Raw genomic sequence first — 20,974 nt, 5'->3', positions numbered from 1 at the left:
GACCCCTGCAGTGGAAGCATGGAGTCCTAACCACTGGACTCCCAAGGAATTCCCCATTTTTAATCTTTTTTTTTTTTTTTGGCGAGAAGTTAAAGTCAGTTAAAAATTGATTGAGACTGGAGCTTTAGACCTTGGGGTAAAATTGAAAAGATAAAATAAATCATGGTGTAATTGGAAAAAAAAAAAAGGAAGAAGATAAAGTAGCTCATGGTGTAATCACAACTCACCAGAAAAGTCTTACCTCATAAGGAAGAAGTTAAAGGAATTAGATTGTTTTGTCTAGAGCAAAGCAAGGGAAGACTCAATTTATTTTGCCAATTATAAACAGTTTATGTAAAGACTATACTGACAAGGCCTTTTCTCTCTGTGGACTGAGCAGAAATACTTTCAATTAAAGCAAGTAGAGGGGGGTCTTGCCTGGTGGTGCAGTGGTTAAGAATCCACCTGCCGGTGCAGGAGACATGGGTTCGAGCCCTGGTTCGGGAAGATCCCACACGCCACGGAGCGGCTGGACCCATGTGCCATAACTACTGAGCCTGTGCTCTAGAGCCTGTGAGCCACAACTACTGAGCCTGTGTGCCACAACTCCCAAAGCCCGCATGCCTGGAGCTCGTGCTCCACAACAAAGAGAAGCCACCACAATGAGAAGCCTGTGCACCGCGATGAAGAGTAGCCCCCGCTCGCCTCAACTAAAGAAAGCCTGTGTGCAGCAATGAAGACCCAACACAGCCAAAATTAAATAAATAAATAAATCTATTTAAATAAATAAATAAAACAAGTAGAGGGACTTCCCTGGCAGTCCAGTGGTTAAGACTCCCTGCTTCTGGTGCAGGAGACGTGGGTTTGAACCCTGGTCAGGGAACTAAGATCCTGCATGCTGTGTGGCACAGCAGAAAAAATAAATAAATAAATAAATAAATAAAACAAGTAGATATGAGAGAACTTTCTGATAACTTCTAAAATAAAACAATAGAACTACCAGACCTAGTTGATAAAGTGTTACAACCATGTTTTAATATGAATACATTAAAAGTTTTTTTTAGTCATTTTCATTGGCTTTACCACACCGTCACCAAACTAGCCTTAGGGCTGAACCCTGTGCCATTTTCAGGGTTTTCTCCAGGTCTGTGGTTCTACCCAAAATGAAAGTTAAAATCATGGTGAAGGTTATTTAGTTTACAAATAATTCTAATAATCCTTTCTTTAACTATAGTCTTCCTTCTTACACACACACATACATACACACACAACAAGCAAAGAAAACAAAACAAGAAAAGAAAAAAAGAATCTTCCAAAAAGAAGAGAAAATTTGTGTACGATAGGAATTTGGGGAAAAGAGCTAAGGTGGGTCTTTTAAAAAATAGGTTGTTTTGGGGCATGCATATATACATGTATGTATCAGAGAGATTTTTTAAGGTAATTAAAAAAAATTATGGTCCCATGAGAGAGTTTTTTTTTTTAAGTTAAATTAGCCACTTTAAAAAATCATACTTTAGGGGACTGCCCTGGTGGTCTAGTGGCTTCTGAGCTCCCAATGCAGGGGGCCCAGGTTTGATCCCTGGTCAGAGACCTAGATCCCACAGTTATGCTGCAACTAAGAGTTTGCATGCCACAACTAAAGATTCTGCATGCCGCAACTAAAGAGCCTGCATGCCACAACTAAGACCCAGTGCAGCCTAAATAAATAAATAAATAAATCATACTTTAGAAATTCGTGGCTCTAGCTTTCTAAGTAAATTCTTAAATTTAAAACTGTAAGGGATATTTTTATTTTATTCTATTTTATTTATTTATTTGGTTGCCCCGGGTCTCTTAGTTGCGGCAGACAGGCTCCTTAGTTGCGGGAAGCAGGCTCCTTAGTTGCGGCTCATGGGCTTCTTAGTTGTGGCTCGCCAAAAAAAGACATTTTTAGTATGTGCCTATTTCTTCACCCAATTGAACAATGAAATTAGCTGTTGACTAGTTTTACTGCTGGAAGAGACTTGATTTGAATAATCTGGAATGATTTATAGTTTACTCTTGACTGAAATGAATAGAGTATTATAATTTGAAACTTGGAGTTAGAAGTGACCATACACGAGTAATATAACTAGACTCTGGATAAATATTTAAGTGGATCATCAGTAAATGTGTGGTGCACAAAAGGATCATTGAGTTGACTTTCACAATTGTATTTCATTTATTTTAAAACAGTGATTCTCAAACTTTAAAATGTATAGGAATCACTTGGAAATTTTGTTAAACTGCAGAGTTTTGAGTGGGGTCCAGGAATTGACACATTTTAAGCAAAATTCCAGGTGTTTTTGAAGCAGATGGACCATGGACCATAGTTTTATCAAGTATAAAGTCTTTACATTTTAAGATAGTTAAATTTATCTGTCTTTTTTCTTTTATGATTTGTGTTTTCCCTCTCTTAAATTCTTGCCTACCCCACATCATGTACATATCCACTTTGAGAAACACTGCTTTTAGATAGATTATTTTGAAAGTACTGTACCCCTAAGGCTAACTTTCCTTCAACAACCACAGAACCCTGGAATTTATTAATTTAATCATGTAGGATTCTTGCTGTAATTCAGTATTATTCAGATAGTCTTGGACAATATGAGTATTATTGAGCCTTGATATTGACTAAAAGTTGAACTTTAACATATAGCTTATCTACCTACTCTTTGGACACAAGTAGAAAGTCCATTTAGCAATTGCCTATAGTGTTACAGTTTAATAGGCTAAGAATGAATGAAGCTAAAGTCATTGATTTTAATTTCTCCAAAGGTTTTTATGCTTTCCTGTTCATAGAGTATGAACCCTTTTAAAATAAAGTATACTGTACATAGTAATAGGTAAGAATTCCTTGTTGTCTTGGGAGGCTATATGATGTCTTCACTTAATTCCTCTAATTTGTAAAGCAGGGCTGATGATCCTATCTACTTTATTGTGAGGGTTAAATTAAATGTTGCATGTAAAACCAATTATGTGCTATTAAGTATTTGTTAAATGATTGGATAAATGGGGTAGTTTTGTGGTCCAAAGAAAGTCTTCCCTATGCTTTTAGGTGGTTTCCAGTTGTTAGACCCTGCCTTTTGTGGCCTTTAAAACAAAACAAAAAACAAAATCAACTTGTAAAAGATCTTCTAACAGCCTTTAGGTGTACTGCTTATAGGCTATATTTATTTGCTTATTAGCAAGATGTGGGTTCTGTTGGTCATGATTTTAAATAATTTGAAACTTGATATTAACCTAAGATATTTTTTCAGCTGAAGTTGAAAATCTGAATTAGAATAGTATTAGTCATAGCTAATGGTTAGGTCAACTCTTTAAAATGAATTATGATTTAATAATCCTATATCTTTGCCATGGGAGCCATTTGTACATTTTGAATTTCATATTATGCTTCCTTTTCTGTTTCCTTTCTATTATGTTTCCTTTTCTAATATATAATGCAATGAATAAATTTAGTGGCAAACTTAATATAAAAATTATTTTTTAATTATAATAAATAATTTTATTTATTTATTATTAAAATGCTTGTGTTGAGCATGACACAGTATATATATCTTCTCAAGACTTTACTTTATTCTAAGACTGATTTAGCCTCTGTGCCTTTATGCCATAATGTACAGATGCACACTTTGGTTATATGCGTGTTTCTTGGAGGGCCTATAAGTTATTTTCAAGCAAACAATTAGAAAATGGGAAGGTTCTGATAATGTTTAGAAGACAAATGTTTTCTAACAGTGATTATGCTAGCAGAAATTGTAAATAGTCAAAATAATTTCAAATATTCTTTATATGATTTTACCCAGCTTTCCCCCAACTTGAACTTTTATATGGATGAGACATGGCGTTGCCTGCAGCTCTTTATATTAAAGATAAGACTAGAATTGGATTTTTACATCCCTTCTCCCCACTGTTTCAGAGTTAACTGACATTTTGCTTTTGTGGGTTTTTTCAGGTACTTGGATGCATCTGATTCATTTATAACATTGAATCGAGGGTTTTTTTGGTGTCATCGTCTTTGACATGAATATTATTCCCTCATTGTGGCAGGAGTTGTTCTCATTGTGGCAGTGAAAAATACTTTTTCTTTAATGAAACACTGGCTAAGCCAGACTTTACTATATTAGAAAGCCAGCTGTTATACATTAACCAAATTATTTTATATTGAGGCTTTTAGAATGTTCCTAATATGACTATTTCTCTTGAGTTCAAATAGGTTTTCTATAATAGAAGAAAGTGGTTAGGAGTGAAAGCTTGGGAATCAGATGGATCTGAGTGCTCTACCCACAGATCTTTGTGATTGTAGGAAGAGCATATACTGTGCAGCTGCTTCCTCATCTGTGAAATGGGGACAGTAATCCCTGCTTCACCAGGTTTGTTGTAGGGATTAAATAATACATGAAAAATTCTCTACTCAGTGTCTGGTTCATTCAGTAAAGGGAGTTATCAGTTTTAAAGGAGGTCGTGTGCATGCATTTGTATTTTTAAAAAACACTAGAAATCTTATTCTGTCTTTTTCAGGTCAGTTGAACATATTGATGGTCAGAGTGTCCTAACAGACTCACTATGGAGGCGGTATAGTGAATTTGAGTTGTTGAGAAACTACCTTTTAGTTTACTATCCGCATATTGTTGTGCCACCTTTACCAGAAAAAAGGGTAAGAAGTGAAATGGCAGTATAGTTCAGAAGTATTTAGCATTGAGACTATTCTTCATGGTTGTTTTGTTTATCTAGGCAGAATTTGTTTGGCATAAACTCTCTGCTGACAACATGGACCCGGATTTTGTGGAAAGACGTCGAATTGGTTTAGAAAACTTCCTCTTGAGAGTTGCTTCACATCCCATCCTTTGTAGAGACAAAATCTTCTATTTGTTTTTAACACAGGTATTTTTCTTTTATTTAGTCTTCTAAAAAAATTCATTTGACTTGGGATCTTTTAAATTGTGGAATGCTTATTCTTAAGGATCCTTTTGGAGCAGCTTTGTTAATTTATATGCATTTCGTGGTTTGTTCCGTTTTGAATTTCCAAAGTAAACTACATCATTCTTTTGGCTAATGTTTTTATACTTAAAGATACTAAAGATGGTACTTTTTGGTATCACTTAAATGGTATCAGAATTAGCCTTTAGTTTTTTGAAGCCCAGGTCTATAAAATCTTGAGTCCATCTTTGGTAATCTTTTGGAATCTGGATTGTATGTTTAATTTTGCAGTGAAAGGAATTCTTTTTTAACCTTTCTCTCCCATCTCCCCTGAAAGAAGAAAAGAACGATAGATATTTAATTTGGAATATTCCTTACGGGCTATTTTGCTATGATATCTAAAATTAACTTTAATTTTTAGGAAGGTAACTGGAAGGAGACTGTGAATGAAACCGGATTTCAGCTGAAGGTAAGGATAATTGCCTGAAATAATTTGTTACATTCCTTTACAGTTCCTAGTGCCATGCACTTAATGGGTACTTGCTGTTTATTGAATGAGCGAATGTTGGAAATTGGCCTTGCATCTAATATCATTGGTAAAGTTTTTAAAGAAACAATGCAGTGTATTTTTGATTGGTGTAATTTTTGTTAATAGTGAGACTATAATGGGCATATTTATGAGTTTAATTCTATTGGGAAAGAAGATTTTGAAGCAGTAATTTAGATACAGGCTATAGATTTTTCCCACAGTTTAGTCATGTTATACATTGTATATTTTTTTCTTCCCTCTGTCCTTATCACTGCCACTATCGGTGGTGCCCCCAAAATTGCTCACTCTATTAAATAGGAAAGACATTTCTGAAGAATTGATCTTGGGTTTTCCAGTCTTAGCAGACTAGAAGATGAACCATCAGTCATGCTTCTTCTGTCTACTGGGACATGGCCAGTTTTGAGTGGGCATAGGATTCATTTTGTATTAGCATCTGTTAGTAATACAGGCCTAATTAGATTTTGACAGCTTTTCATATTCGTTCATTAGAATTAGTGTCTGGGAATGGAACTGTTATCTAAAAATTAAAGAGCATGTTGGTCATAAGATGGCCACTCTAACTCCAGTCTGCTCTCCCTCTTGTTCCCAAAAGTAATTTAACACTGATGCTTGCAAATTTTTTAAAGTTTTCATCTCTTGTGTAAACTGAATAGGTAAGAAGAAAAAGTAATATAAATTGATATAATATATAAATTGATAAACAATTCACATGATAATGCAGTAACAAAATTCAGTAGGTCTAGGCAACAAGAACAAAATGTCTTTACAGTAATTTTAAGAACACCCCCTAGAGATTTATGCATTGGTATATAGGTATTTTAATTTTAACATAAAAAGACAAGAGAAAATTTTTTGTCTGCACAAAAAATATAATCAAGTATCTAATTCTGTCATAAACCAATTTTAACTTATAAATATATTGTTGGCAGATAACATGAAAAAATTAGTATTTTCTTGGCTATAATTCATTATGGTGCTCAGAGAGAATGCTGGAATTTTGGTTTAGAGATGGTTTGAAATAACTCTAAACTTTAAAAAATTATTTATATTTTGATAGAATTTTCTGAGAACTAGTCCAAGATTTCTTAGGAGCCAGTAATAAAGAAAAGAGCAAACTAAAATATATATTTTTTAGTGATATCTCTTTATATAAAAAGAAAATTTTAAAAATTTTCGTCATTGATTTAGTCATTAGTTTAGTAACTAGTTATCAGTTGTTTGTCCTTAACTCAGTTTTTGGCCATAACTTGGGTGGCCTTGAGAAAACTCCTAAATTTCTCCATCCATATAGACTATGCTCTTTACAGAGTGCTTTGAATCTTGTGTGTAGGTGCTATTTAAGTGTTTAGATACAATGTTTTGTATTTGGGTAGCCTTACGGTGAAATCTTAGTTTCACTTTCATAAAATCTTTGAAAGGTAATACTCTGTACACAATAATTTGAAAAGTCAGAATTTAAATGAAATGAACCAGACATAAAATGTATGGGGAGAATTCGGAGACCCATGCAAGGAATTGGGACTTATTTTTAAAGAAGCAGGGTTTTTTAAAAAAATATTTATTTATTTATTTGGTTGTGCTGGGTCTTAGTTGTGGCACATGGGCTCCTTAGTTGTGGCCCGTGGGCTCCTTAGTTGTGTCTCACGGGCTCCTCAGTTGTGGCTCGCCGGCCCCTTAGTTGTGTCATGTGAACTGTTAGTTGTGGCATGCATGTGGGATCTAGTTCCCTGACCAGGGAATAAACTTGTGGCCCCTGCATTGGGAGCATGGAGTCTTAACCACTGCGGCACCAGGGAAGTGAAATGGGACCTTTTAGGACTACACATACACACCCATACGTGCATGCATACATACAAACGTATGTGAGGGTGTCCGAGAGATAGAGAGAGAAAGACACACACTTCACTTATCTGGAGGTCATGTATTTGGCAGTTACAACTAACCCAATCACAGTTGAAAGGGGGTATTTAGAACTGACTTCTGAGATGTTCAAATGGATGTAACATAACTTACTATAGTACTTACAGATATACTTTGGTCCTTTCAGATAGTACCCACTTAATTTTTTTTTTTTTTTTTTTTTTTTTTATGCCGAACACGGGCCTCTCACTGCTGTGGCCTCTCCCACTGCGGAGCACAGGCTCCAGACGCGCAGGCTCAGCGGCCATGGCTCACGGGCCCAGCTGCTCCACTGCATGCGGGATCCTCCCAGACCGGGGCACGAACCCGTGTCCCCTGCATCGGCAGGCGGACTCTCAACCACTGCGCCACCAGGGAAGCCCCCCACTTAATTTTATTATAGTTATTCAAATAAACTTGGCTATCTGTTTTCTAGGCTACAGTATATTAGAAGAAAATTTAAGAGGTCTAAAAGTGAATACTGCCGGAGACAGGCACACTGTTACGATAGTGAAATTGACCGCTGAGCCTGCTAGTAAAGGATAACAGTGATCTGAGAGTCAGACACTGCAGTATGGAGGCCTCTGGCATGGGGCCAAATCCCCACACACCTATGTAACCCCTAGGGCTTCACTGTGTCACAGGTGGATTCAGTATTAGTTGTTTATAGTGGTTACCTTGAGGCTTCAAGAAAAGGTTGAATTGCTGGCTGAGTACTCATAATTCAGTGTTTCTTTCTTCTTTTTTTTAGCGTGGAACTAGTTTTTTGATTAAAAAAAATTTTTTTTAATTCAGTGTTTCTTAAAATGTGGTCAGTTGGCTTCATGAGTCTCAATTTGCTGGGATTGTTTGTTCAAAATACTGAATCCTAGAGTTCATTCCAGACATATGATTCCCACGAGCCTAAAACTTAAGAACCATTGCTGTAAGATGACAGATAAGAATATTTTTAGGGAAGATAATTTTAGAAGATTATCAAAATTGGTAAAAAAAAAAAAAAAAAAGAAAAAAAAAGTTAGAACCTAAAGCAGTATCTTATCTGAATATCATTAACATTAAATGTTTACTATGTGCTTAAGCACTGTACTCTAATACACGGTCATGTTTTTTTGCTGACAGTTGCCTCAGTACCTTTGAGGTTAGTTTAATATTATTCCAGTTTTTTAGATGAGGAACTCGAGAAAGTGACTTCACGGTGGTATGATGTTGATTGTTGTCAATTATCGTTTCAATTTGATTGCTGTCTACTTGAACTGGTCTGCCCGACCGTGGAGCACTGTCCAGCAAGAAATCTCCAGCACACAACTTCACAAACCACTTTTGACATGTTCGATTAGTCACAGCACCTTCTCCATACACTGCACAAAACTTTCTGTGCGTTTCAGTTGCGTTTTTACCTTTCTTGAAATAATAAAGCATAATATGCCGAAAATGCTTTTTTTCTTCCATCTTCAGTATTAAAATTGCTACACAAAAATTCACCAATTTTGTTAAGTCTTTTTTTAAATGCTTGCTGATATGACAGCCGTCACATACAGTCTAACAAAATTGTTTCGAATGAAGTTAAAGACAGCTAAGTGCTACTAGAGCCATCTTACGGAAAAGACCGAAGAAAACTTTTGGCCCACCCAGTACTTTATTATTTATTTATTATTTTAAAAAATCATATGGTATTTGTCTGTTTTCAGTTCCCTCTTTTTAAAAAAATTAATTTTATTTTTGGCTGTGTTGGGTCTTGCTGTGCGCAGGCTTTCTCTAATTGCGGCAAGCAGGGGCTACTCTTCGTTGCAGTGTGAGGGCTTCTCATTGTGGTGGCTTCTCTTTGTTGCACAGAATGGGCTCTAGGCATGCAGGCTTCAGTAGTTGTGGCTCGCGGGCTCAGTAGTTGTCGCTCGTCGGGCTCTAGAGCACAGGCTCAGTAGTTGTGGCACACAGGCTTAGTTGCTCTGTGGCACGTGGGATCTTCCCAGACCAGGGCTCGAACCCATGTCTCCTGCATTGGCAGGCGGATTCTTAATCACTGTGCCACCAGGGAAGTCCTCCACCCAATACTTTAGTTTAAAGTAATATCATTTTAACTCAATTCTCTCAGTAAGTTACTTACATGAAAGTAAGTGTCATCCGTATGCCCAAACCTTAAATGATTTTAGGCTGACTCAGAAGAATCCAGAACCCTGTCTGTTGCTTGGAGCAGGGACTGCCAGAGAGATCTGGGCCTTTAGGATCTCTGCTAATCCTGGAGATTCCAAATGCTGGGTGCCTACAGACTGTCAGGTACCCTTCTAGGTGCTGTGGATACAACAGCAAATACGCTGGAAACATTCATTATCCCCATGTTCTTATGGAGTTTGTATTGTAAGTAGTTGGAGACTTTAAGTTAACATTTATTTAAGATACTTTGAAAGTTATAGGTGATATAAAGTGAAACATTACTGTGAGAGATTATGACAGCAGGGATTTTTTTCTAGGGGTTATTTTGAGATAGGTGACAATAAAATTTATTGTTCAAATGGGGACACTTTTGAGAATAAAAAGGGGGTCTGCTAATAATTAGATTAGGGACAACAGGTGTAAGCCAGGACTGTCCTGGGCAAACTGCATCACATGGTTGAAGAGAGAACATTTGAGCTGAGACCTGAATAGTGAGGAACCTGCAGTGGAGTCAACCTAGCGGGTAAAGGAAGAATGTTAGAGAGAGGGCAAGCTGGTAATGGTTTACTAGGCAAGGTTTGGGGGAAGAACCTGAAAATGAAATAAAGGAAAGACAAGGTCTAGGACAAGGAAAGTAAAGTATGTAATAGTAATTGGAAAGGGAAGGAGAGGTGGGGATTAAAGAACATGGGAAAGGAAGTTAAGTTGGGGCTGTAGAATAGTCGGGGTTATTTTTTTCATTCAGCCAATACTTATCGCATGTTTTTCTTGTGCCAGGCATTGGGAGGCATTGGGGTTACAGGAATGAACAAAGAAGATTAAAGTATTGCCGTGGCAGCCATTGTGCAACTCTAGGAGCCCCATTCACATTGTGCTTTTCTTGTGGCTCTTATATTCTAGTGGACAGCTAGGAAACAAGAAAACAACTCAGCGGATTTCAGATAGTGCTGTATTAAAGGAGATAAAGTAGGGTGGTATGAAACAATTATATAAGGGCTTCTTTAGATATTTAGTGAGGAACCTGATAAGATGGATGAATGGTAACCGTCAGATTTGGAACAGCTTAGGTAGGTGTTTAGAGATCTAGCTTTGGGGAGAAGTTTCTGATTTGATGACATTTTAAGCAATTTCTCTTATTATGGAATCTTGTGAAATGATGAGCAGGTTGAGTGGGGTGTTATGATGGACTGACCTGACAGAATGCTTGGTAAGCAAAGGTTAGGATGGTGATGGTTTACATTTTATATGCCTTCTATAGTGGTAAGATGGTAATATTAAAAGTAAAAAATAAATTAATTGGTAGTATTAAGTATGAGATTCAGAAAAAGATACACATGAAAATTTTCTTTTTTACTGATGGTTTTTATGTAATTTCATCCTTATTTAAAGAATCTCATTTGCATGTGACTATAAAGTCATTAACACGTTGATGTTTAGTGATTTGAATTCACTTAAAGAACATAAGGGAGTAATATTATATGCCTTAAATTCATAGTTGCTTTAATTGTAAGGACTTTCACATGCATTAGCTCCTTTGCCCTTGAGATGTAAGAAAGGTCAAGAATTGATAAAATACCCATTTTAGAAATAAGAGAATCCCCTGAATTCAATGACAAATTAAGCTTTAGATATTCTTGATAGCTGTTTGAATTGCTTTTGGTCTGAAGGTTTAGGAGGCTGGGTTTATGGAGTGGTGTATTTGTTGCATTTGTTTTTATTTCTTCAGCCATGTAATCTGGGGAGCCCTAGTAGTTTTGCTTTTGTTTGTTTATTATTTTGGGAGTATTTGTAATTAGGGCTTATAAGTTGGAATAATATAAAATATTCAAGCTGATTGGGATTTTCAAAACCAAACCACATCATGAAATTGATTACTGATTGAGCTACCTTTTATGAACCGTATCATTTTTGTGCCTTGGTCAGAAAAAAAATATATATATATATATATTTATTTATTTATAATTTTTTTATTTTAATGAGAACATATGATAAGAGGAGAGGATTTGGCTATATTAAGTATAAATTTATACAATGAAATTATTATTTCATGTTGATCCTTCTGTCTCTCCTTTGAAATAAGTTAGGGTAGAAATAAGTAAAGGTAGTTAAATAGTTGTGTTGAAATATCTAGAAATAAGTAAAGGTAGTTAAAAAGTTGTAACATTTCCTGCCAGCTAGAAAGGAATTAATTTGATGTCATCTAGCTTGGTTTTTTTTGGCCGCACCTCAAGTATGTGGGATCTTAGTTCCCTGACCAGGGATCAAACCTGTACCACCAGGGAAGTCCTCATCTAGCTAGTTTTAATTTAGTACAGGCATTTCCATATTTCTTTATTTTCTAAAATACTGATTATGAAAATGAGAAAAACCAATGTACATTTGGTTTACATTCCATCTGAGAACGACTCTCAGTAATGCACAGGCTTCAAAGCAGTAGTTTTATTTAGTTTATATATATAGATCATTGTTTTTCTTGATTTAGAGAAAAAGTAAACTACTTTTTTCACATGAGACCTATTTTGTTATAATAATGCAGAGGTATATGGTTGCTAGTGTATTGGTGTTTACAGTTGTTTTACTTTGGTATTACTGAATGCCATGTGTTCAGTTTAATTTATAAATATTTTTGTAGTGTTTTAAAAAATAACTACTAAGCTGTTTTTTGGGGTATGTTTAATGTGTTTGACACAAATGATACGAAGAAAACTGTACTTGAGCATCTTAATTCTAAAGGGAAAATAAAACTGTTTGGATTTAAACCCTGAAATGTAATTGTATTAAGTGAATAAATTATTTTTTCCAGGCAGACTCCAGGTTAAAAGCGCTTAATGCAACATTCAGAGTGAAAAACCCAGACAAGTAAGGTTTTGTTTTAATAACAGTTACGATGTTGTTTTGAATGGTGCCTATCAATCTATTTAATTTTTCATTTCTGAATGTATGCACTTTATTTGCTAAATATTTTAAATAGTAATTCACGTTAGTGAAATCCTTTTACAGTCTAAAACTGATTTTGAAATTTGGTAATTTAATTGGGATTAAGGTTGTAAGTAACTGAAGTTTTAGAAAATTAAACCACTGCTTTTTCCTAGAAGGATTTATTGAGTGTTGCTTAAGGTATCAGAAAAATGAGAAAAATAATTTTAATTTCATATAAAATAGTTTTTCTTATTAGACTTTGCTTGTCAGATATGTACAAAACTCAAGATAATATATTATTTATTTTAATAATAAACTATCTACTTTGAATAGCAAAAAAACTTGATAGTTGCATACTAGTATAATAATTTCGTGGAGATGTATTTATATGACAGTTACCTGACTTCATCAGTGTCACTTTGGTGTTTGTGAGAGCATTTCTGTATTAAAGAAAACTGGTGTATTCAGAAATAACTTTCCTTAGGGTGGGATCTAGGTATTTAACATTTGGTTTTGTTCATTCTCTGAATTTGGTGGATAATTCAGGCTCTTCATTATATGGACCTTTACCTGAAGCTTGCTTCAGCTATACTTTCCAGGTAGAAATGTGCTTAGGTAGATGAGGCTTTTCCATATTTGGTGACCAAGTTTATGAGGTCTGTTAGAATTTCTCTAGTCAGGCCTTCAGCGTTAACTTCTACATAGTGTAAATTCTTAGCAGACAAAGGCCAAGTTTGCATAGTCTGATAGCCTATTGTGCTGGACTTTATAAACCATAACACATTAACATTGTGCCTCTGGTTTTTATTATACATTTTGAATATAAAATATAAATAAATATTTTAAAGTTTGGTAATTAAGAAATAGTGATGGTAACCATTGAGGTTTTTATTTTATTTTTTTAATAGACTTTATTTCTTAGAGTAGTTTTAGGTTCCTAGCAAAATTAAGTGGAAAGTACAGAGCTCCCAGGTACCCTCTGCCCCTACACTTACACAGCTGCCCCTAGAGATACAGAGCCGCCCCCATTATCCCTTACCAAAGTGGTACATTTGTTATGATTGACGAACCTACATTGACTCATTGTTACCCTCTCGAAGTCCATAGTTTACATTAGGGTTTACTCTTGGTGTTATATGTTCTATGGGTTTTGACTAATGTATAATGACATGTATGTGTCATTACAGTATCATAAAAAGTATTTTCACTGCCCTAAAAATCCTCTTTCCTCTGCCTATTTATCCTTCCCTCCCCATAGCCCTGGCAACCACTGATCTTTTTACTGTTCCCATAGTTTTGCCTTTTCCAGAATGTTGTATCATACAATACGGAGCATTCTCAGAAAGGCTTTTGCTTTGTAATATGCATTTAAGGTTCCACTGCAGTTTTTATAAGGGCTATAATGACATCCATGGTATATGAGATGTTCTCTAGGTTAAGAACTAAATTATGTCACCCTCCAAAAAAGCTTTGGAAAACCTAAGCAGCAAAGTTTATGACATTGGTGAATGTACATTCATTAGAGGAGCATGTAGATGAGACAGTTTTTAAATTAATATTTAATATTATTGTTTTGTCAGTTGAATGTTTTTTAATTTAATGAAAAATATTTTGTCAACTGAATGTTTGTCTTCCCTTTTCTGACCTACCAGCTTTTCTAGATTGCTAAATTTTGTTTAATATTCTACATTATATATAGAATTTTAAATGTGATATGACCAATAACATAAACAAGGTAATTTTTTGCTCCTAAGTTCTTGTTCAAGTATATAATTAATGTATAATTTGTAATAGAATTTGTTTGCCTTAAGTTTTAGATAAGAGAATTATCTATATCAGTCATTGTTGTAACAGATTTTTAATATACAGAATCCCTGTTCTAGGTCTGTCTGACCCAATAGACTAATTATTATTCATACCATTACTGAAATAGTTTATATCACTAAAATACTTTAATTCCATTCTTTCTTAAAATGTAGAAAACCAGAAAGATTGTTTCAGAGGTTTCAAAGATACCTCTTCATGCATGTTTATTTTTGTTCAAACTAGACTGTTAAAAGCAGTGAGGAGGAGGACCTTGAGTCTCTACTTTTTGTGGCAATACTTGGCTAATATTTAGGAGGTAGACTGAGTGAGTGGTAGAATGTATGGGATGAAAGAGAGGAGAAGGAAATACAGGTGGCACCTAGGTTTCATTGTTTAAACTGCTAGGGAATAGAGGAGAGAGATTTGATGGGATAGGGGAAGATAAGTTGAGCTTTGGATATGTAAACAGGTACAAATGTCTGCTAGTTAGTTGGCTTCACAGATATGGCTTTTAGGAGAGATTTGGGCTGGAGTTACATATTTGGAGTTCAGCAGCATGTAGATCATAATTGTGAAGCTTTGTGAATAAGTCACACAGAGTGTGTAGATTGCAAGATTGGTTGTAAAATGGTTGAGGACCTAGGGCTGAATCCTAAAGAAGCCAGTGCTTGAAGGGCGTTTTCCAAAGTGTAATCTGAGGATTGCCAGCATCTGAATCCTGTGAATGCGTTTGTTATAAATTCAGATTCCTGAATTTATTCCTGTGTACAGTTGTGGTGGTTACTCATGCCCTCTTTTACTGAGAGGCCCTCAGTAGTGCTCTTAGCAAACACTTCAGGAGTCCTTTGCACACTAAAGTTGGCGGTATAAGAGATGAGTGAAGGGAGTGAGTCCTGCAAAGGAGACTTTAGGAATGACCAGAGAGTAAAAGGAAAATCATGAGAAATTAACACTGATGTCAGGGAAACAAATTTTTGAGGAGGGTGAGGTCAGGTGTTACATTGCTGGAAGAACAGTGGTAATAGAAGTTTCAGGTCTTATGGAGAACGGCAGACATCAGATTATAGAAACAAAGATTACTGAGCAGCATGAAGATTGTTAGAGACAATGAGTTTATGGTTGCACCATAAGATTTTCTTAGCACCATAAATTTTTTCCTGTTTTTTTGTTTTCAAACTAACAAATATTATGTCTATCTCAGTTCCACAGTGTAAATTATAAAGTCTTTTCTTGGCTTTAAAAATATCTAGAGAAAATATGGTTATTTTGTTTTAGAACTTTCTGAGTTTGCATCGGTGTGTAAATGTTTAAGGCTAGCAAATAGTTAAATAGAATCAGTTTTATTATTCTCAGGAACTGCTATTTTGTCTTTCAGTTTTTGACTTTTCATGAGAAAAATGATGTTTTGTTTCCTGTTTCAGGAGATTTACAGAACTAAAACACTACAGTGATGAACTACAGTCTGTCATCTCACATCTTCTTCGAGTCAGAGCTGTAAGTGGTCCCCAAGAGCTTTTTGACAGACATTAAAAAGGAATTGCTTGGGCTTCCCTGGTGGCACAGTGGTTGAGAGTCCGCCTACCGATGCAGGGGACACGGGTTCGTGCCCCAGTCTGGGAAGATCCCACGTGCCGCGGAGCGGCTGGACCCGTGAGCCATGGCCGCTGGGCCTGCGCGTCCGGAGCCTGTGCTCCGCGGCGGGAGATGCCACAGTGGTGAGAGGCCCACGTACCACAAAAAAAAAAAAAAAAAAAAAAGGAAGTGCTTCTCATTTAATCGTTATGTTTTTAAGTAATGGAAGATATTTATGATGAATAACTGATTTTTATATTCAAATTTGGTGTGTTCATCACCTAAATTGCATTTTTTTAAAAAACGTGAAATGTTTTCTGGTGTAAATAACTTGAAGAATTTTAGCCTATAGTTTTCTCTGTAGTCTGTATATGGTTGTTTTGACATCTTATCGAAGGGCCTACCATTTCACTGTTGGAATATAATTAAGTGTGGGATTTTAGATCTACATATAATATCCTATTCTTTCAAGGTTTTTGTTTTTTGTTTTTTTCTTTTTTGTGGTACACGGGCCTCTCACTGTTGTGGCCTCTCCCGTTGCGGAGCACAGGCTCCGGACGCGCAGGCTCAGCGGCCTGTCATTTTCTGTCATCACTGTTGTCTTTATAGCAACACTGACATTGTATTCTGTACTCATTTGTTAATTGTCTCCTCTACTAGTGTATGTGAGCTCCCAAGAGCAGGAGTTTGTTTTCTCACTGTCAAATCCCTAGAATAATGCCTGACTCAGAGTAGGCACCCACTACATATTCACTGAATGGATGAATAAATGGATGTACGTGCTGACAGTTTTATGTTTAAAAAATCTTAAAAAGCAGTAACATAAATTACTTCTTGAATTTAATTATAACCAGCCAGGGAGAACTGGTTAGTAATGTATATTTGACAAGAAATATGACCTTTAAAGAAAAATGACCTTGTCATCAGAGAGCTTACAATACACAAGTAAGAGAATTCTGGGTATTGATATATTTACCCTTAACTTTATGAAAACAGGCTTCAGAAACTTAATTGACATAAAAGACAGCTTGAGCTCTTCAAAGGAAAGGCAGCACTTGTTCTGTGAGTGAAATTGAAATTCTGACTGTATAAATGAGATAAATGCCAATGGAAAATACAGAATAGCTAAAATCTTGATTGTTCTAAAATTAGGAGAAAGGCTGTTTAGTCATAGACAGTGACATAACAGTTAAAAATGGAAGGTTATAGCCCAACACTGACAGAAGCCTGCGAGCAACACAGAAATCACCACAGTGAGGACTTTTTTGTAGCATTCAGAGTGTCAGGAGAAGAAGGCTTAGACACTGTTTGATACAGATGATGAATTGTTAACAGACGAAGAGAAAATAGAATTATTTGGCTATCTTTTCTGACAAGGAGAATTCTTTTGAAAGTGGAAAAGGCAAAAAATAAATGACTAACAGGTTAAAGAGTTAATATTTAAGACGTCAAAACAGAACAACCAGAAAGGGCAGGTGGCCTTAGACTGAGAGGAGCTGGATTTAGAACTTGTCTCTGGCATTTACCAGGTCCTTCAGGCAAATCCACTAACCTTTCAGAGTTTGTTTTCTTTGCTGGAAAATGGGAATATCTGCCTGGCACATAGTAGGTACTACATAAATATTTGTTATATGAATGAGTGTGTTATTCATAGAGTTGTGAGACTCAGATGAGATAATCTATGTTTCGTAAACGAAGACAAAAGGAAAATAATGCTAATCTAATATTTATTTACTGTTGTATATCAGCCAAACATATTGTGTTATTCTTAACTAATTCCGATAGTAGCCCTTTGAAGGTAGGTGCTGTAACTGTCCCCATTTTATAGATTAGGAAGCAGAGGCAAATGAATTAAGTAACTTGCCTCATATTATACTATAAATAGATATGATGAAGCCAGAATTCAAACCTTTGTCTGACTCCAGAACCCATGCTCTTAACCACCTACAAATGGTATATTGACAGAGGACGTGAATTCAGGTAGATTGAGGGAGAAGAGAATTGATTTTCATTGAGCCACCTTGCTTATTGCCAGGTACCTTACAAATGTCATCTTCTTTAATCCTCAGTCATATGATGAGGTTCATTTCCACATTTCCAAGAGAATGATATAATACTAAGGCTAAGAGTAGTTTAATAAATTCTCAAAAGTCAAACCCTAAAGTAAGAAGGAGCTGGATCTTTTTTTTTTTTAATATTTATTTATTTATTTTGGCTGCACTGGGTCTTAGTTGCAGCACTGGTCTTCGTTGCGGCACGTGGAATCTTTTGTTGTGGCATGCCGGCTCTTTGTTGTGGCTCATGGGCTTCTTTCTATGTGTGGTCCCTTGGCATGTGGGATCTTAGTTCCCTGACCTGGGATTGAACCCACGTCCCCTGCATTGGAAGGCATATTCTTAACCACGGGACCACCAGGGAAGTCCCAGGGGCTGGAATTTGAATTCACATTTGTCTTACTCCAAATCCCTTACTTCCTACAACCATATTTGCTGCCTCTCTAGGGGAAATCAAATTTAAAAGGGAGGGAGGAGTGTTTAACTTTGCTAATACTCAAAAAATGTAAATTGAAATTATTGAGGCACTATTTAACATTTAATTTGTAGTCATATATAAAGATGGTAATATCTAGTGTTTGTGAAATATTTGGTGACAGTGGCATTGTGTAAAGTATTACATACAGTTCCTTTGGGAAAGAATTTGGCAGTAGTATCAGGAGTCCTAAATCTCATAATCATTGCCTCCTTAGGAGATAATTCAAAAGAAAAGCTATGTGTCCAGATTTTTCAAATAAGATTATCTAATAGACTGTCATAAGACTTTGTGTCCTTTTTAACATTTAATCCCCTACTGCTTCAGTGAGGATAGAGAAGACATTCTTACCATAGTTGCAAATGATTCAGAACTGGGGAGGATGATAAGATGAGTCTGTCAAATTTCTTCTGTTGTCATATTATTTGCTAGGTGTCAGTCCTCCCCTGTCAGTTGTCAGATGATCACTTTTCAAAAAGGCTTGTCAACAGAATTGAAATTGAGTGGCAGTGTAGACTAAATCATTGTGTATAGCCCCCTTTACCTGGCACCATGATTCTTGCTTACCAATGACCACTGAATTAATCTGGTTTCAGGTTTTAATAATTCATGATTTATTTACCTGCCATTTTTGTCTTTACTTTTCTCTAGAAATGATATTTTTTGGTCTATAGTTTATAATTTTTCCTCACTTCATCTTTTCTCTCACTGCCTGATGATCTAGATACTAATCATCTCATGTCTCGGTTGGCTAGAACAATTTGTTTCCATGAGTAGTTCATGCCAGAAACATTGCTGGTCCAGTAACAACTGCTGAGTGGCTCTTTGTTGCCTCATTCACCAATAGAATAGTTCCTTGTGTGGTTGCTCACCTTTCTGGAGTATGAGAACTCTTGCCTCTTTTTGTCATGTTCTATGGACCAAAGTATTTTCCAGAGCTCTAATTATCATGGTAAAAGTTCCTTTTGTATCAGCTGCCAGGAGTGATAAAATTTAAAGAAAAAAAAAACCACTTAAATACCGGCGATTCAGAAACTTTCTTTGAACATTTATTTTGTGTATGCATTTTGTATTTAAGTTGTTCTAGTTTTTATTCTTATGTGGTTATTTAACAAGTTCTTTCCCTCTCTTCTATACTTAATATCGTAGGTAGATGATAAAATGCTCAGCTGTCAGGAGAACGTTTGATCTTTAAAAGTATGAGGATCTAGGGATTTCCCTGGCGGTCCAGTGGTTAAGACTCCGCATTTCCACTGCAGGGGGCGGGGTTCGCTCCCTGTTTGGGGAACTAAGATCCTGCATGCCATGCAGTGCGGCCAAAAAAAAAAGGTACGGGGCTTCCCTGGTGGCGCAGTGGTTGAGAGTCCGCCTGCTGATGCAGGGGACGCGGGTTCGTGCCCCGGTCCGGGAAGATCCCACATGCCACGGAGTGGCTGGGCCTGTGAGCCATGGCCGCTGAGCCTGTGCGTCCGGAGCCTGTGCTCTGCAATGGGAGAGGCCACAATAGTGAGAGGCCCGCATACCGCAAAAAAAAAAAAAAAAAAGTACGAGTACTCTAGAGTGACATTTTCCATTTTATATTCTTTGGAATGCCATTCCTGTAACATGTTCCCTACTGCAAACCAACTCTCTCTCAATAGTCCTGATTCGTATATAGTGTTAAAGTTCAAAAAAGTCCTGCAGAAAAAAAACCTGTTAAACATTTTAATCTCAGTATTTCCCAAACTTACTTGACAATGGAACCACTTTAAACAACCAACCAACCTTTGACACTCTGTAGGGCTCTCAAAAAATAATTGGGAAATAACATCCCAGAGAAATTAGTTTAGAGGTCTATGGACAGCCCTGGAAAGTTTCAAGCATAGTAAAGACTATGAACTTTGTCCTGAAATTGGAGTCTAGTACAGGGGTCGGCAAACTTTTTCTGAAGGCCAGATAGTAAATATTTTCAGCTGTTTGGGTCATATGGTCCCTGTTGAAGCTATTCAACCCTGCTATGAAAGCAGCCATAGACAGTGCTAATATGAGTGAGTATGACTGTGTTCCAGTAAGACTACAAAAACAAGCTGCGGACCTGTAGTGTGCTGCCCTCTAGTCTAGCAGGTCAAGGAGAGATGGAAAACATTTTATGATCCTCCTACGCCTGCTCCAGGTTTTTACAATGTGGTTCATTCAGTTTAAGCTGAAGTATTGAAAGGTTTAAGAATTATTGTATGGTTAATGCCTAATTCCTCAAATTACTCATGTTTGAGTAAGGAACTAGAGGGGTTGAATGTAAATTCAGGGTTTACATTTGGAAATTATATACTAGGAATTCTTTTTTAGGGTTTTATGTGGGATTGACTTTTGATCTTCTAGTTCATGTCCATAATACTTTGGGGGAAAGTAAAGGAGATTACTGCATATGGTGTTTTGTTTTGTCTTTTGTAAAATTTGTATGAATGGCTAGGCAGTACATTATTTTGTTTTTGTAGTTTTTAAAAATATTTATTTCATTTATTTTAATGTTTGGCTGCGTCGGGTCTTAGTTGCAGCACTTGGGCTCATTGTTGTGGCACGTGGGCTTCTCTCTAGTTGTGGTGCGTGGGTTTTTTTTTTTTCTTTCTCTAGTTGTGGTGCGTGGGCTCT

General features: G+C 36.2%; 1 protein-coding gene across 1 annotated transcript in view; it reads left to right on the top strand.

The window, feature by feature from the left end:
- SNX4 (sorting nexin 4) overlaps positions 1-20,974 on the top strand; it is a 62,860-nt gene that overhangs the window by 14,356 nt on the left and 27,530 nt on the right. The window contains exons 3-7 of the mRNA XM_027107112.1: positions 4,522-4,657; positions 4,735-4,884; positions 5,342-5,389; positions 12,324-12,379; positions 15,667-15,739. Of these exons, the coding sequence (XP_026962913.1) occupies positions 4,522-4,657; positions 4,735-4,884; positions 5,342-5,389; positions 12,324-12,379; positions 15,667-15,739 (463 nt within the window). The remainder of the gene's footprint in view (positions 1-4,521; positions 4,658-4,734; positions 4,885-5,341; positions 5,390-12,323; positions 12,380-15,666; positions 15,740-20,974) is intronic.

This window comes from Aethalodelphis obliquidens, unplaced genomic scaffold (genome assembly GCF_003676395.1).
Source record: "Aethalodelphis obliquidens isolate GAN/ISIS:26980383/991018 unplaced genomic scaffold, ASM367639v1 scaffold1, whole genome shotgun sequence".
NCBI classification, from domain to species: domain Eukaryota; kingdom Metazoa; phylum Chordata; class Mammalia; order Artiodactyla; family Delphinidae; genus Aethalodelphis; species Aethalodelphis obliquidens.
This window is presented reverse-complemented; position numbering and strand designations above follow the sequence as displayed.